This window comes from Malania oleifera, chromosome 6 (assembly GCF_029873635.1).
Source record: "Malania oleifera isolate guangnan ecotype guangnan chromosome 6, ASM2987363v1, whole genome shotgun sequence".
Classification (NCBI taxonomy): Eukaryota; Viridiplantae; Streptophyta; class Magnoliopsida; order Santalales; family Ximeniaceae; genus Malania; species Malania oleifera.
The window spans coordinates 12891634-12905960 of NC_080422.1; the positions used below are offsets into that span (position 1 = coordinate 12891634).

At 36.1% G+C, this 14327-nt stretch overlaps 1 protein-coding gene across 1 annotated transcript in view; it reads left to right on the top strand.

Annotated features, from left to right (window-relative positions):
• Positions 1 to 3624: 3624 nt before the first annotated feature.
• The window catches only part of LOC131157985 (probable inactive nicotinamidase At3g16190), a 38760-nt gene continuing 28057 nt past the window's right edge, over positions 3625 to 14327 (top strand). Inside the window, exons 1-4 of the mRNA XM_058112493.1 lie at positions 3625 to 3806; positions 3880 to 3993; positions 6178 to 6412; positions 6531 to 6647. Coding sequence (XP_057968476.1) covers positions 3633 to 3806; positions 3880 to 3993; positions 6178 to 6412; positions 6531 to 6647 — 640 coding nt within the window. The 5' untranslated portion in view covers positions 3625 to 3632. The remainder of the gene's footprint in view (positions 3807 to 3879; positions 3994 to 6177; positions 6413 to 6530; positions 6648 to 14327) is intronic.

Genomic DNA, 14327 nt, shown 5'->3' on the forward strand with positions numbered 1-14327 from the left:
AACCAAGGTGTGGCGGGTCCATCATACTTATAGATATTTTTGACTCAGCAGTAGTTGGCCAGCAATTGTTGGGTGCCGCCTTTAGGTTGCACAACCTATCATGGAGGGTAATACATGACATTAGCTAACTATACATCCTGAGTGAATTTTCAGTATTATCAGTTATATCATACATTTTATGAATTGTATGATTTATTAGAAAATACGAAAGTATATGATTATTCAACATGATATGATGAGTGTTTTCAGGTATATGAAATGTACTGTATATGTATAATTGCATCAAATATTCATGTTACCACACAATTGTATTTAGTTTATTTTCCCTTACTGAGAAGTGTCTCACCCCCGAACTTAAATAATTTTTAGGAAACCCAGAAGAACCAACGAATCAAGGCCTCCGTTGAGTTTGTTGTGCTACCCCATTAGGAGGGTAAGTTTGAACTAGGATCAAGAGATTTTGATGTGGGATCCTAGAGTTATTTTTGTATTTTGGGAGATTGTATATAAACATAGTGTTTTGGATTATAGTTAACTATGGTATTATGTATTTGTGGTTATAAGAATGTGATTTATATTTACTGTTGCTTAGGTTTCCGCTGTAAATGTCAGATGAGTCCCTGTTACCCTCGGGTTCGGGTTGACCTTATTATTAAATATGTTTTATTATATGATTAGATTAGCAGGTCGTTACACTTACATTGTTGGGCATTTATTATACTCATTTTCTCAAATCAAATATCTCCTACTCTCTTTATTTGTAAAAATTATTTTGAGAGAAAAACCCTAACTTCTCCAACTATTGTTTTGAAAATACTTTTGGAGAAATCATTTATTACTCTTGAATCTTTGAAGCATTTATTATACATTCTTTTTCAAATCAAAGATCAACTACTCTCATCTACTCTTATTTATTTCAAAAATATTTTTGAGAGAAATACCCAAACTCTATTGAACTTCATTCTTATCTTGTGAGAGTGCATTAAGTTTTTCATTGTACTAACTAGCTTTTGTAAAAGCATTTCATTGTATAGAAAAATCTTATACTTACTTGTATTTTTGCGGTTCAGGTTTTGAACCGTGCCAAGTGAGAGCATATCTCTTGGAGAGGTCGCTCCACTTTTAAGGAGTGTTGTAACGGGTATCTTCGCCAGAGTAAAAGAGTGTTGTATAAGGTGGCTCTGCCTTGGTTGAAGGAGTGGTTAGTGGAAATTCTCAAGCGATTGTCTTAAGGTGAGGACGTAAGCAGGAATAACAGAATTTCGTAAAAATCTCTGTGTTTTTTTCTCTATCCCTACTTTCATTTAATTTTCCGCACTTGTATGTTTAAATACTTATAGTCTTATGATTGTTTAATTAACACTAGACATAAGAGTTGTGTTTTAAAAGTAGGCTAAAAAGTTGACCTAGATTTTTAAATATCCAATTCAACCTGCTTTTAGGATTACACCAATACTCACACAAACAAGTGCAAAAATTTAAAGAGTCTAAGGATTGAGAAAACAAAATTGCGATTTTACAAGGTTCAGCTATACCCACCTACATCCTTGCTTCAAGACAACCACTTGAGGATTTCCACTATTCACTCCTTCAATAAGGCAGAGCTACCTCTTACAATCCCTCCTTATAGGTGGAGATACCTCTCCAAGCAATATCTCCTTGCTTGGCACGATTCCAACCCGAATTGTGAATGAAGAAAGAAAATATAAGGGTTTGTGTAAGAATGCTCCTTAAAGAGTTTATGTGTACAATGAAAGAACAAAAACTAGCACACTCTCAATGTATAAGATTTGAAGTTCAGTAGAGCAAATTGATATTCTCTAGGGTATTTTGAAAAATAAAGGTGATCGAACTTGCAAATGAAGTGAATGATGTTTATCAATATTGCTTAAAGATTCAAAGATGTTCAAAAAGTGTTCTCTAACTCTCTAAGCCTAGTATTTATAGGCAAACTAAGAATATATAAGTTTTATGGCTATTGGAGAGTTTAATATATATTTTATTTTGAAAAATATAACTGTTTAATAGCCATTCTTGACTTTTCCTGAGAGTTTCGATTGATTGGACTAAGGTTTGGTCGCCCGAACTGCAGGTGATTTCCAGAATAGCGATTTTTGGTCACCCGACCTTGTGCTTCGGTCGTCTAGATCATACTTCAAGAACTTCGGTCACTCGGACTAAGCATCCGGTTGCCCAACTGCCTTATAATTTTGAGTTCTTGGGCCTTTTCATGTTCAAACTCTTTTAAAACCTTTGAAATAGTTTATTACTTTAATAAAGTGATTTTTCATGAAAAACTTAAGTCCCTAAAGCCCATCTAAGGTCAGGTTAAGAATTTCACTTCAAATTCATTAAGATGTATACATACATTCAATCCTAAATGCAATACATACAAAAATTTCTAAGTCTTCAACTCTTGCTCTTTGAGTACTCTATGGAGTTTGCAAAGTATTGTGCCATTGAATGTTTCATGGCTTCCATTTTGCATCGATCATTGTACTTTCTCAAGGTTAATCCTGTGAACATGCTTAAATCACAAATAAGATGTTGTGATTTGTCATTTATCAAAACGGAATTAGGCTAAAAAAGCCAACAACCTTGACACTTGTTACATCAAGTAAAAAATCACTATATTACGAAGTCAATAAAATTACATCTATTCAAAATAATTACTAAAATTTCCAAATATAAGAACTAGGGCTATACCTAATTTAAAGAGTTGTAATTTAATAAATTTTTAGGGACTCCTAGTATAATATATTTTTTTGGAGAGAAAATATTATTATACTTCCTGAACTATACTTCCTATGATAAACGTCCCACGAAACTTTTAAAATAAAATTAAACTCCTTAAATTATCTTCTAGCTATGAAGGTCAATTCATTTATAAATTACCATTAAATTCAGCGAGTTAGAGTCCTATGCATGATACATTAGTATAAAGGAGATGTGTCCCGGGGGTCGGATTGGTCGAACGTCAAATTGATGTACGGAAGCCATGTCCGTATCCGGATTTTGCCCTGATCAGCGAGACTTTGGGACAAAAGATGCTGATCCATAGGTTTGGTGCCACACCAAGGGATCCGAAGGGCTTGTTGGTGGCTGGAATTCCTATGTAATTAAAAAAAGAAAAGAAAAGTACGTAACCCTTTTATGTTTGGCAAGCAAGTGTAAAGGTAAATATCCCACTTTTTCTAAAGGCTAATAATATGATTTGTTATGACTTTTTCAATTAATTGGAATTTCATGTTAGGCTTTGGCTACATAACGAGTGGTGGTAAATCTTTCATCTCATGTCTCTTTTCACCTCCTGAACATAAAATTAACATTTTGCAACATTCCTTAAAGAAATTTACTCAATTGGAATTTAATTTTAATTTCTATTTTTTTTAAAAAATAAAGAGATTCAAGCATGGGATCCCATTTCCATTTTGACCTCTTTTTTAAGATGAAAATTTTGTAAAAGTTAAATAAAAGATATTTGATAAAAAAATTTAAAAATTTTTAAAAACTAAAAACTAAAATTTTAAAACAAATTATAATATTTGAACAACTTTATTTTCTTCAATATTATAAACTTATCTTCGTATTAATTATATTTTCTTTAAAATATCTTATATATTTTTTCAGACATGATGCAATTTTTACAAACACTTTATTGGAGTCTTCGTTTTTGGGTCAAAAAATCCAACCAAACTACAGCATTCTATTCGGAATCAGAAGGGCGCCACTGCACATCATCTGATTTTGCTAATTCGATGGCTGAAAAATGGAAGAACACTGCTCTCCTTGTCATTGACATGCAGGTCTCTCTGTCCCTCTGCCCGGCTCTGCTTCTCTTCCACCGCTTCTTCTTCCTGACGCAGTCCTTTTTTGCAGAAAGATTTCATACTTGAGGATGGTTTGTTGCGCGTAGATGGAGGCAAAGCTATTGTCCCTTCTGTTATTAAGGCCGTTGAAGTTGCTAGACAGCGTGGTATTCTTGTTGTTTGGGTACTGGGCCTCTACTCCCTAGTCACTCTTTTCTTGCCTTCCCTTTGTTTGTTTTTGCAATTCAACAAATTGGGTTTGCATTTTTTATCAGTTAGTAGGCAAGAATTTAATTCTTTGTTTTTTTTGTTTTTAAATTTGTTTCTTGCGTAATTTTTGCCTTAATATCTTCATTAGTCTGCTTCTACTGCAGAATATCAAGTAGTCACTATTTATTTTATGGATGTGGAGTGAAGCTTAGTAGTAGGTTATTGGCTAATGAAGTAGTTTTACTTGGTATCCTTAGGCTGCTTTGTCTTGTGCGTCACTGGATTTAATTTAGAGCAATGATTTTGTTTTGAAAGTCTAATTTCAGCTGGGGAACTGGTTTTCTGGAGCAAAATCCAAATTTGATTGTGTTTAAACCAACTGTAGATTTGGAGATAGAATCTCCAGTTTTGAATCCAAGTCTTCCACTTCATGCAACAAATCACAGCCTTAAAGCCAGTGGCAGACATAGAATGTTATTCTTGGAAGGCCAGGGCACATGTTTACTTTGATAATTTTTAATATTGCAAATGCAATTTTAATTTGTAATTGCACAAGCAATTTAATTATTAAATTGAACTGTATTAATAGATTTATGGGTGGGGGAGAGAAAGCACCCTTCATTTCCTTTGCTTTAGATGATTTCTAATCATAAGCATGTTGCTTCACATTTTATGCACAAAACTCCCCCTTGGATCTGTCTTTGCTTAAAGTTGGTGGAGTTTTAGAAAAGAAAAAAACTTGAAATTTGGCATGATAGACATTAAAAAATGTAGGGGATTTGATAACCTCATTAGTTTGTTCTGTGTCTACAAATTACACCACCTTTTTTTTTTTTTTTAGTAATTTCTTTCTGCCATTATCAGACATAACAACCCATGGTGCCTATATGCTTACTGACATTTGTGTCCACAGTACTTCCTGCTTCTCTGTAAATAGGCAGCTGATGCAAACTGGGAGTTCGATGGAATCTAGAACAATGATATAGGCAAGTACTGTTACCTATTTGATAGTAACATTGAACATTTTAAAAGGCGAATTCGTAAGGCAAGGCGTAAGCCTTAAGGCGTTGGGACGTAAGCCTTTTGAGATTTTATTTTTAGATAAAATTTGTAAATAAATTACAGATTTTAAAAATAAAGAAAAAATTAAGAAAATCACAAATATAATGTAAAAAAAAAAAAAATCAAATATAATTTGCAAACTACTTGTTGGCCATTCAAAAAAATTGCTAACATAAATTCTTTGCGTAAATCATGACAAGAAATAGCTATAACATTACAAAGTTCAAATTATTTTTCAAGATCTAAGATACAACTAAATTGTTTTGGAAAGGTTGAGGTTCAAGAGTTTTAGAAATCAACTCATATTATGACATTCCTTTTACATAAACATGGAGTTATTCTAACCAAATCTTACTTTGGAATCACACACTCAAAATGCATAAGCCTCAAGTAAAGAGACGCAAAAGGCATGCCTTTTGTGCAAATGCGTAAGCCTCAGTGTGTAATGCGTTAGCCTTTTTGGGATTTGGTATTTTAAATTAAGCCTCAAGGCATTTTAGGCATGCCTTGCCTTGAGGTGAGTCTCGATTAAGCCTTTTAAAACATTGATAAAATCTATTATTGAGTCCTCACCTAAATTTTAGGTCAAGGTAAAATGATGGGCCTGTACTTTTAGCATGTTTTCTTGTCCAATGAGCTTATGTTTGAGGGGCTATGTTTGATTTTTTTTTATTATAATTTTTAGATCTTGCTGTGGTATTATCCTAAGGCTTAAGTTTTTGATAATTGATTCCTCAGTAATACTAATGAAAGGAAATAAATTAAATTGGTGGGTAATTTGACGATTAGAGTTTACATGCTTTGCATTTCAATGCAATGTCAATATATTTTAGATATGTCGCAGTGAAGTAAAAAATTTTGGCATTGCTTCTACACATCCTTCTACACTGAATATACTCTTTCAGTAAGTAAAGTAATTGATAAATTAATAAATTTATCACAACCACCTTTTGAAGAGCATGGACATGAGTTCCCTTTATTACTGTATTCTATCTAGACTTTCAAATCTTAGTTGAATTGAGAAAATAACATATTTTGCTTATAGAACTTGCGCTTTTTCTTGCCTTGACAATTATCATTGGGATGATGGGTTTAGGTTGTTCGTGAACATGACCCACTGGGAAGAGATGTTGAACTCTTCCGTCAGCACTTGTACTCGGCTGAGAAGCCAGGACCAACCTCTAAGGGAAGTTTGGGTGCAGAACTTGTTGATGGCCTAGTGATAATGGAAGGGGATTATAAATTAGTAAAGACGCGTTTTAGTGCCTTCTTTGCCACACACCTTCATTCATATCTTCAGAGTTCTGGAATTAATAATTTAGTTGTTATTGGCAAGTGAAAACCAAAGCTTGGAACTGATGTTTTTTGTTGATGAGTACAGGATACTTTCTTAACAAATATAAGTTGTTGTATATATGGTTTACAATCCACTTGAATGTCCATCTATAGGTGTTCAAACTCCAAATTGCATCAGGCAGACTGTCTTTGATGCAGTAGCGTTGGACTATCAGTCAGTTACTGTTATTGTTGATGCCACAGCCGCTGCAACACCTAATATACATATTGGTATGTTACCTTTTATCTGTTACGAATAATTCCAAAATGCATCATTTCATGTGTTATGGAAGAAAAAACATGTTTTGGTTTGTCAACAATCAGTTGAACTCCTTCATGAGGACTAGGGTCTAATTTGGATCGAGGATTTTATTTGAGGAAAGGAAAAGAAAGGAAAATAAATAGGAAATTCACTTTCCTTTGTATTTTCTCAATATCAAACACTATTACAAATGAAATTTATTCTAATACAACAATAACAACAAGCCTTAAGTCCCACTAGGTGGGGTTGGCTACATGAATCCTTTTCCACCAATTAACATGATCAAGGGCATTTTCCTTGACTAGCTTTTAGAGCTATTACATCCTTCTTCATTATCTCATTCCAAGTTATTTTAAGTCTACCTTTACCCTGTCTACCACCAATAACAATAACTAACTCACTCCTCAGGTGCACTACTTGGCTTGCATTTTAAATGCCCAAACCATCTAAGCCGCCCCGCTCTTATCTTATTTTCTTCCAGTGTGATGCCTAACTTATTGCGAATATGTTTGTTCCTTAATTTATCATTTAATGTTATACTGCCCATCCACTTTAGTATACACATTTAACAACTTTTAATTTTTGAATATATTGTTTCTTCATTGCTTGACATTTTGATCCATATAGCATGGCTTGTCTTATAGCTATCCTATTGAACTTTCCTTTTAATTTAAGGGTATTCTACGATCACGCAGCATGCCCAAAGCACTCCTCCATTTTACCCAACCTTCTTTAACTTTATGTTTTACATCCTCTTCAATCTCTTCTTTTGCTTGCATAATAGATTCAAGGTATTGAAATCTATTGGTGCTATTAATTTCTTGATTATCAAGTTTAATCTTATATCTCCAATATTTTCCCTTTTGTGGTTGAATTAGGAAAAGTTAAATGTATATAATGTGCAAAATCAAATTTTTGTTCACTGACTTGGCATTTTTTTCCCCATTTCAATTTCCTTGATGACCAAGCATGAAAAGGTGGATTTCTTTGTATTTTCCGTTCCTTTTCCTGATGCTTTTGGACTTCCAAATGGAACCTTAGAAAAACTTGAGATTGTAAATGTTTCTCAGTTAATTTCTTCTTTGACATTGCTAGTCGTTTTTGCAACTCTGCAAATGTTAATGTTACAGTATATGTTTGTTGAAATTTTGGTTGAACCATGCATATGGGTGGCTAAAGTCCCTTCTAAGAGAGAGATGTTTATATGGCTGGTGGCCCCTGGCCCTTAGTATAGATAATACTGATAATGTGCTGCTACTTCTAAGGCTTTATCTTCATATATCTGCTTTGTGTGTAGTTCAGAATGTTCCTTACTTGTTTTTGCAATGTTCTTTTGCTTGAGGTCTGTGGAGTAGATTATTTGGAGTACTTGTGAGGTTTGTGTGAGTCCAAAGTCAGTGGAGGAGCTTTTGAGTTTCATTTTTGTAGGTTTTGGGAAGGGTAAGGATGCTGGAAGGTTGTGGAGCTGTGCTCTTTTAGCCGTTTGTGGGGGGTTTTGGTTTGGAATAGAATGGTTGTATCTTTTCGGGCTAGTGATTTTCTCTATCTTTACTTTGGGATGGTAAGTTATTGAGCATCTCCTTGGGCTTCTAGTGCAGTTTGTTTCAAGATCTGTTGCTTTGAGATTAGGCAGCTTTGAGCTGAGTGTTTTATTCTTCTATTGGCATTTTTGGTTTGAGGACTCCTTGCTCTCTTTATTTTACTTTTTTCTTCCTTTTGCTCTAATAAGCTGCCCTTTTCTATATCAAAAGGCTGTGGTAGATATTTTCTTCCATCTGAAAGTGGAAATAATTTGTGGTAGATTTGGGAATATAAGGAATTCCATTAAATTGTAAAATTTAAGTGAAAAAATGTTAGTAGGCAAAATATGCATTTAAAAGATGTTTCTCTGCTCTTGTTTTCCTTGTATTTGGGTGGCATCCCTTTGATGCCTCTTTTATTTATAGCCTTTGTTACCCTTGCTTTCCTAGTATCTGATTTCCCAACTTGGGAAACCCTGTATTGCTCTCCAATTTTTTCACATCCACATGTTGGTTTAGTTGCATTGAGAAACTTGCCAAAGCACAAGCTCAATACAAAATAGGAAAATGAGTCTATCATGCACCAGACATGCAGTCCCATTCAGCTCTGTGTCAAGTTCTGGACCAGAAAATACCTTGTTTTTTGTCTGGATTGGATGGCCAATGCACACTAGTACGGACATTCTATCAAGATGTGGCAGGACATCCAGCCTGACAGGTTGCATTGTGACTGCTATTCTTGTCAAATCCTCCTTAACACTTTATCTTAAACTAAACAGGGGATTATCTTCATTCATCAAAGTTCTGTAAATTCTTCACATCTCCTTTTTAAAGTCTTCAAACTCACCTAAATTAGAGTTACACCTCAACAAGAACACATGGGAAATCTGGAAAAAACATCAAAAGAAATTATTAAGCAGAAACTACCATTCTAAGGTATATCATGAAATACATAACTATCAATCTAAAATATATCAACAGTTTTAAGTACTTTTGATTGATGGTCTCATGGTTTGGACTTCTTATGCATCTCTATATAAAATTTTGTAGTTAAGTAAATAATGTTTATCTCAAAGTAAGGAGCACGCCTACACAAACACGCATATATGGAATTATGGTCAACACATAACAAATTATGGGGATTAAAAAGAAATTTAAAAGTAAGCCAAAATTTAAACTTCTTTTTTATCAAAATGCTGCAGGGGATGAATTAATCTTTGTTAGTATATTAAGATTCACAGTAGTTGGAGACTGATATTTCTATAAGCAGACTTGAGCTTAGATGATTGGGCAGTGGGCACTTTTCTTCTGAAGAAGCTTGGGAATTCTCTCCTTGCAAAGACACTCATCTGTCAATGTTTAGGCTTTCTCTCAGTGCATAGGAATGAGTTGGCAGCTGGATTGGGTGGTGTCACCGTGTCTGGATCCTGGATCCAGGAATCATTATATATCGAAACAATTACAATAAAATTGAAAACACCTAGTTACATGTTTTTAATTTGACTCTGGGATAGTGGGATCCCTATGTTGGTTATGGGGATGATTCTTGTGCTTCCTCTTGATGGAGGCAAGCTGTGGCCAGTGTGGTCCTTAAGTGGAATCTAAATTGAAGTTCAATGCCACTATATCTTAATGCGTATATAATAGATCTATGAAATCCTAGATGACAATAATTGCACACTCCCTTGCCTTTGAATCTACTAGCACACTTTCTCTCTGTACATCCTTCACACATCTTTGCAGAGGAAGATAAAGTTGACTCAGTCAATATCCATGAGACATAGCGACACTGACCAATATATTAAGAGCAGAAGTTAGAGGGTAATCACTATTCTCTCATTCAAAAAATCAAAATGGTGAACTTAGAGATTCAAGTTGATGTAATGTTTCTTGTTTAAAGGTTTTAGAAGAAACCGGAAATAATATTTTGTACCATGATGCTTAGAGGAAGCTGTGCAAGAACTCACTGCAGTGTGATTTGTCTGCTGATCTTTGTTGCATTGAAGTGGGGAAAATATGTGCAATCTTGTATTTATACCTATGTAGGGCTGTACAAATTACTGAAAAACCAAAAACTGCACTGAAACTGGACTCAATTAAGCTTTGGTTCAGTTTTTGGTTTTGAATTCCGTTTTTCTTTTTTAAATCTGTTTTCGGTTATGGTTTTGGTTTTATCAATAAACCAAACCAAAGAACCAAATTATATATATCTATTAATTAACAAATAAAATTTTTATGGCTCCATGAATCTTGCATAGGAATTTTAAAATTTTTTATCAATCATTTTATTAATTAGCTTTTTATATTACTTTCTTGGGCAGCTTTTGAACTCCAACGACATGGGGAAGGGGGTGTTATATAAAAAGAGGTGAGAACAAATCCCTCCTCCTTGTTCGATTTGGGATTGTTATTTGTTGGTGGGGAAACATATGAGGTAGTGAGGTACACACATGGGAGAGAACACCATCCTATATCAGAAATAGATAGGAATGCCAGCTTGCCATGTTCTTATAAAAAACTCTTGCCCCCATATCATTCTCTTCACACTACATTCTGAGACGTTTGGGATTACTTATGTGTGGGCCCCTCCATGGGCTTTCCCAAAGTCTTTTATACTAAGCTACTAACTAATCTTTAAAATAGAATTAAATGTGAAAGCTTAGAGACATTCTGGAAGCCAATTTAAAAACCAAATCGGACCATTAAATTATTATTATTTGGAAAAACCAACAGTTCTGGTTCAGTATCATTCTTTATTTTAGAAAATTAACTTGTTCAGTTTGGTTTTCACTATTGGTTAAAACCAATTGATTAGCCCCTATACAAAAGAAGAAAACTAGAGGGTTGTTTGCTATCATTTCTATTTTCGGTTTTTTGCTTTTGTTGCAGTATGGTAAAGAAACAAGTGGCAACAACATGTTTGTTTGCATTGCTAGTTTTCTTTTTCTGTTGCTGTTACTGTTGGCTCTATGTAGTTGTATGGTATCAGTGACTTCCAATACTGAGGACGATATCTCATAAATGTCCTGATTCACGTTCATATCACCCGATATGTTCCACTTGTTGGAGATTGGGGATGGTCCAAAACACAATCACAAGCAAGCAATCACAAGGAACACAAGAGTTATGTGGTTCAGCCAAACTCGGCCTATGTCCATAGGAGAGAGGGAGTCTCACTATATTAATAGGAAATACAGTGGAGGAGGAGTAACACACTCAAACTCAATTCTCGGCTCAGCCTCTCAGCCTCTCAAATACAACACAACTCACTTGCTATTTACACTGCTAATTACACTTGTATATACCTCTACAACACACAACTTGTTTTATAGGGGGGGAGAGGAGACATAGATATAGAGCAACATTTATTAAGCTGACAATTGCAGGCTGTAAATCTTGACTATGGAGGAGTCGGTGCCGAAAAATAATCACGCTGGATCATGCGTGATTCAAGGAGAGGATGCAATTTTTGACTTCCTCTCTTAACATGTATTGCACCCACATGTGTGGGCCAACAAATCACCCCCTCCAAACATGTGGGGGCAGCCAAGTGTCCGCTGCTCTAGTGCTGCAACACTGTGTCCTCGCCCTAGTCTCTAGGCGACCGCACCCTCTTGTGAGAGTGCCCACACCCCCTTGCTGGGGTGCTCGTGCAGTGATCATCTTCTGGATGATTTCAGTAGATCTAGGAGACCCACTGAATCTGAGCATAGCCCCAATTTCTTTGTATTCACCGTCTTTGTTAACATGTCTGCCGATTTTTTGTTACCAAGGATCTTCTCAACTGCTAACATCCTTTCATCTAGAAGAGTTATGATGAAGTGATAGCGGAGTTCGATGTGCTTGGTATTTGAGTGAAATGCTGAATTCTTCGCCAAGTGTATGACGCTCTGATTGTCACTATGAAAAACACTCTTCGCCTGCTTGAAACCCAACTCTGTCGACAAACCCTGTAGCCAAATCATCTCTTTACTGGCTTCTGTCATGGCTACATACTCTGCCTCTATAGTGGATAGTGCAACAGTCTTTTGTATCTGTGATACCCAACTAATAGCAGTGACACTTATTGTGAAGACATATCTTGTAGTGCTTCTTCGGTGATCTATCTCGCCTGCAAAGTCTGCATCTACGTATCCCTGCTTCTGTCGGAGTTGGAGTCTGTGGTGCTTTGGTGCACCCCTCTATGATAGTTTCCTCTTGATAGGTATATACCTGGTAACCTTGGCAATGTTTATCTTGGTGATGACAAATCTTGTGGTGCACTGAAGCACCACAGACTCCAACTTTGACCCCTACTCCGGTACTGAGGAGGTCTTCCCAACCTCATATACCAAATAGGAGATATTTGAATTACTTGTTACTAACTGATGCAGGTGAACCAAAGTGCTATGATGAAGCATGTCAAGTGGATAAGGCTAGCAAGTGGGAACTTGCCTTGAAAGATGAGATGAAATCCCTCACCAAAAACAGTACTTGGGAGCTAGCTAGGTTACCCAGGGGAAAAGAAGCTCTTCAAAACAAATGGGTGTACAACATAAAAGAAAAGCATGATGGTTCGAGAAGATAGAAAGCAAGACTCGTGGTCAAAGGCTTCCAACAGATAGAACGCGTTGACTACTCATAAATCTTCTCACCAGTTGTGAAACATACGACCATTTCGTCGGTTTTGAGCATTATTGCAGCATAGAATCTACACCTCGAGTAGTTAGATGTAAAAATTGCTTTCCTCCATGGTGTTCTTGAGGAGGAGATATACATGCACCAACCTGAAGGTTTTGCAGAGAAAGGCAAAGAAAAACTTGTTTGCAGGTTGAATAAGAGTCTGTATGGTTTGAAATAGGCTCCAAGGCAGTGATATAAGAAATTTAACGGTTTCATGCAAAAGAATGACTACCACAAATGCAACGCTGATCATTGTTGCTATTTCAAGAGGTATAAATTAAGTTACATAATTCTTTTGTTTTATGTTGATGACATGCTAGTTGCAGGACCAAATATGGACGAGATCAGAAAATTAAGAAATCAGTTGTCTACTGAACTTGAAATGAAAGACTTGGGTCCAGCAAAGAAGATGCTTGGAATGAGAATCACTAAAGACAGAAAGGAGGAAACCCTGTAGTTATCTTAGGCCAAGTACATTAGGTGGATTCTTAAGAGGTTCAGCATGAGTGATGCTAAGGTAGTTAGCACACTGTTAGCCGGCCATTTTAAATTATCAAAGACTCAGTCTCTAGAGTCAGAAGAAGAGAAGAAATAAATGGACAACATCCCATATGCTTCAATTGTAGGAAGTTTGATGTATGCCGTGGTTTGCATGAGACCAGATCTCGGTCATGCAGTGGGAACCATCAGCAGATTAATGTCAAATCCAAGAAAAATCCATTGGGAAGTGGTCAAATGGATATTAAGATATCTCCGAAGTACAATTAACAAATATTTATGCGTTGGCAAAAGTGATTTGACATTGCAGGGATACGTAGATGCAGACTTTGTCGGCGAGATAGATCACCGAAGAAGCACTACTAGATATGTCTTCACAATAGATGCTACTGCTGTTAGTTGGGTATCACAGATATAGAAGATTGTTGCACTATCCACTATAGAGGCAGAGTATGTAGCCATGACAGAAGCCAGCAAAGAGATGATTTGGCTACAAGGTTTGTTGACGGAGTTAGGTTTCAAGCAGGCGAAGAGTGTTTTGCATAGTGACAGTTAGAGCGCCATACACTTGGCGAAGACTTCAGCATTCCACTCAAAGGCCAAACGCATCGGACTCCGCTATCACTTCATCAGAACTCTTTTAGATGAAGGGGTGTTAGCAGTTGAGAAGATCCTTGACAGCAAAAACCTGGCAGACATGTTAACAAAGACGGTGACTACAGAGAAATTGGAGTTATGCTCAGATTCAGTGGGTCTCTTAGATCTACCAAAATCATCCAGAAGATGATCACTACACTAGCACCCCAGCAAAGGGGTGTGGGCACTCTCGCAAGGGGGTGCGGTCGCTTAGAGATTAGAGTGAGGACATAGTATTGCAGCACTAGAGTAGCGGACACTTGGTTGCCCCCACATTTTTGGACGGGGTGATTTGTTGGCCCACATATGCGGGTGCAATAAATGTTAAGAGAG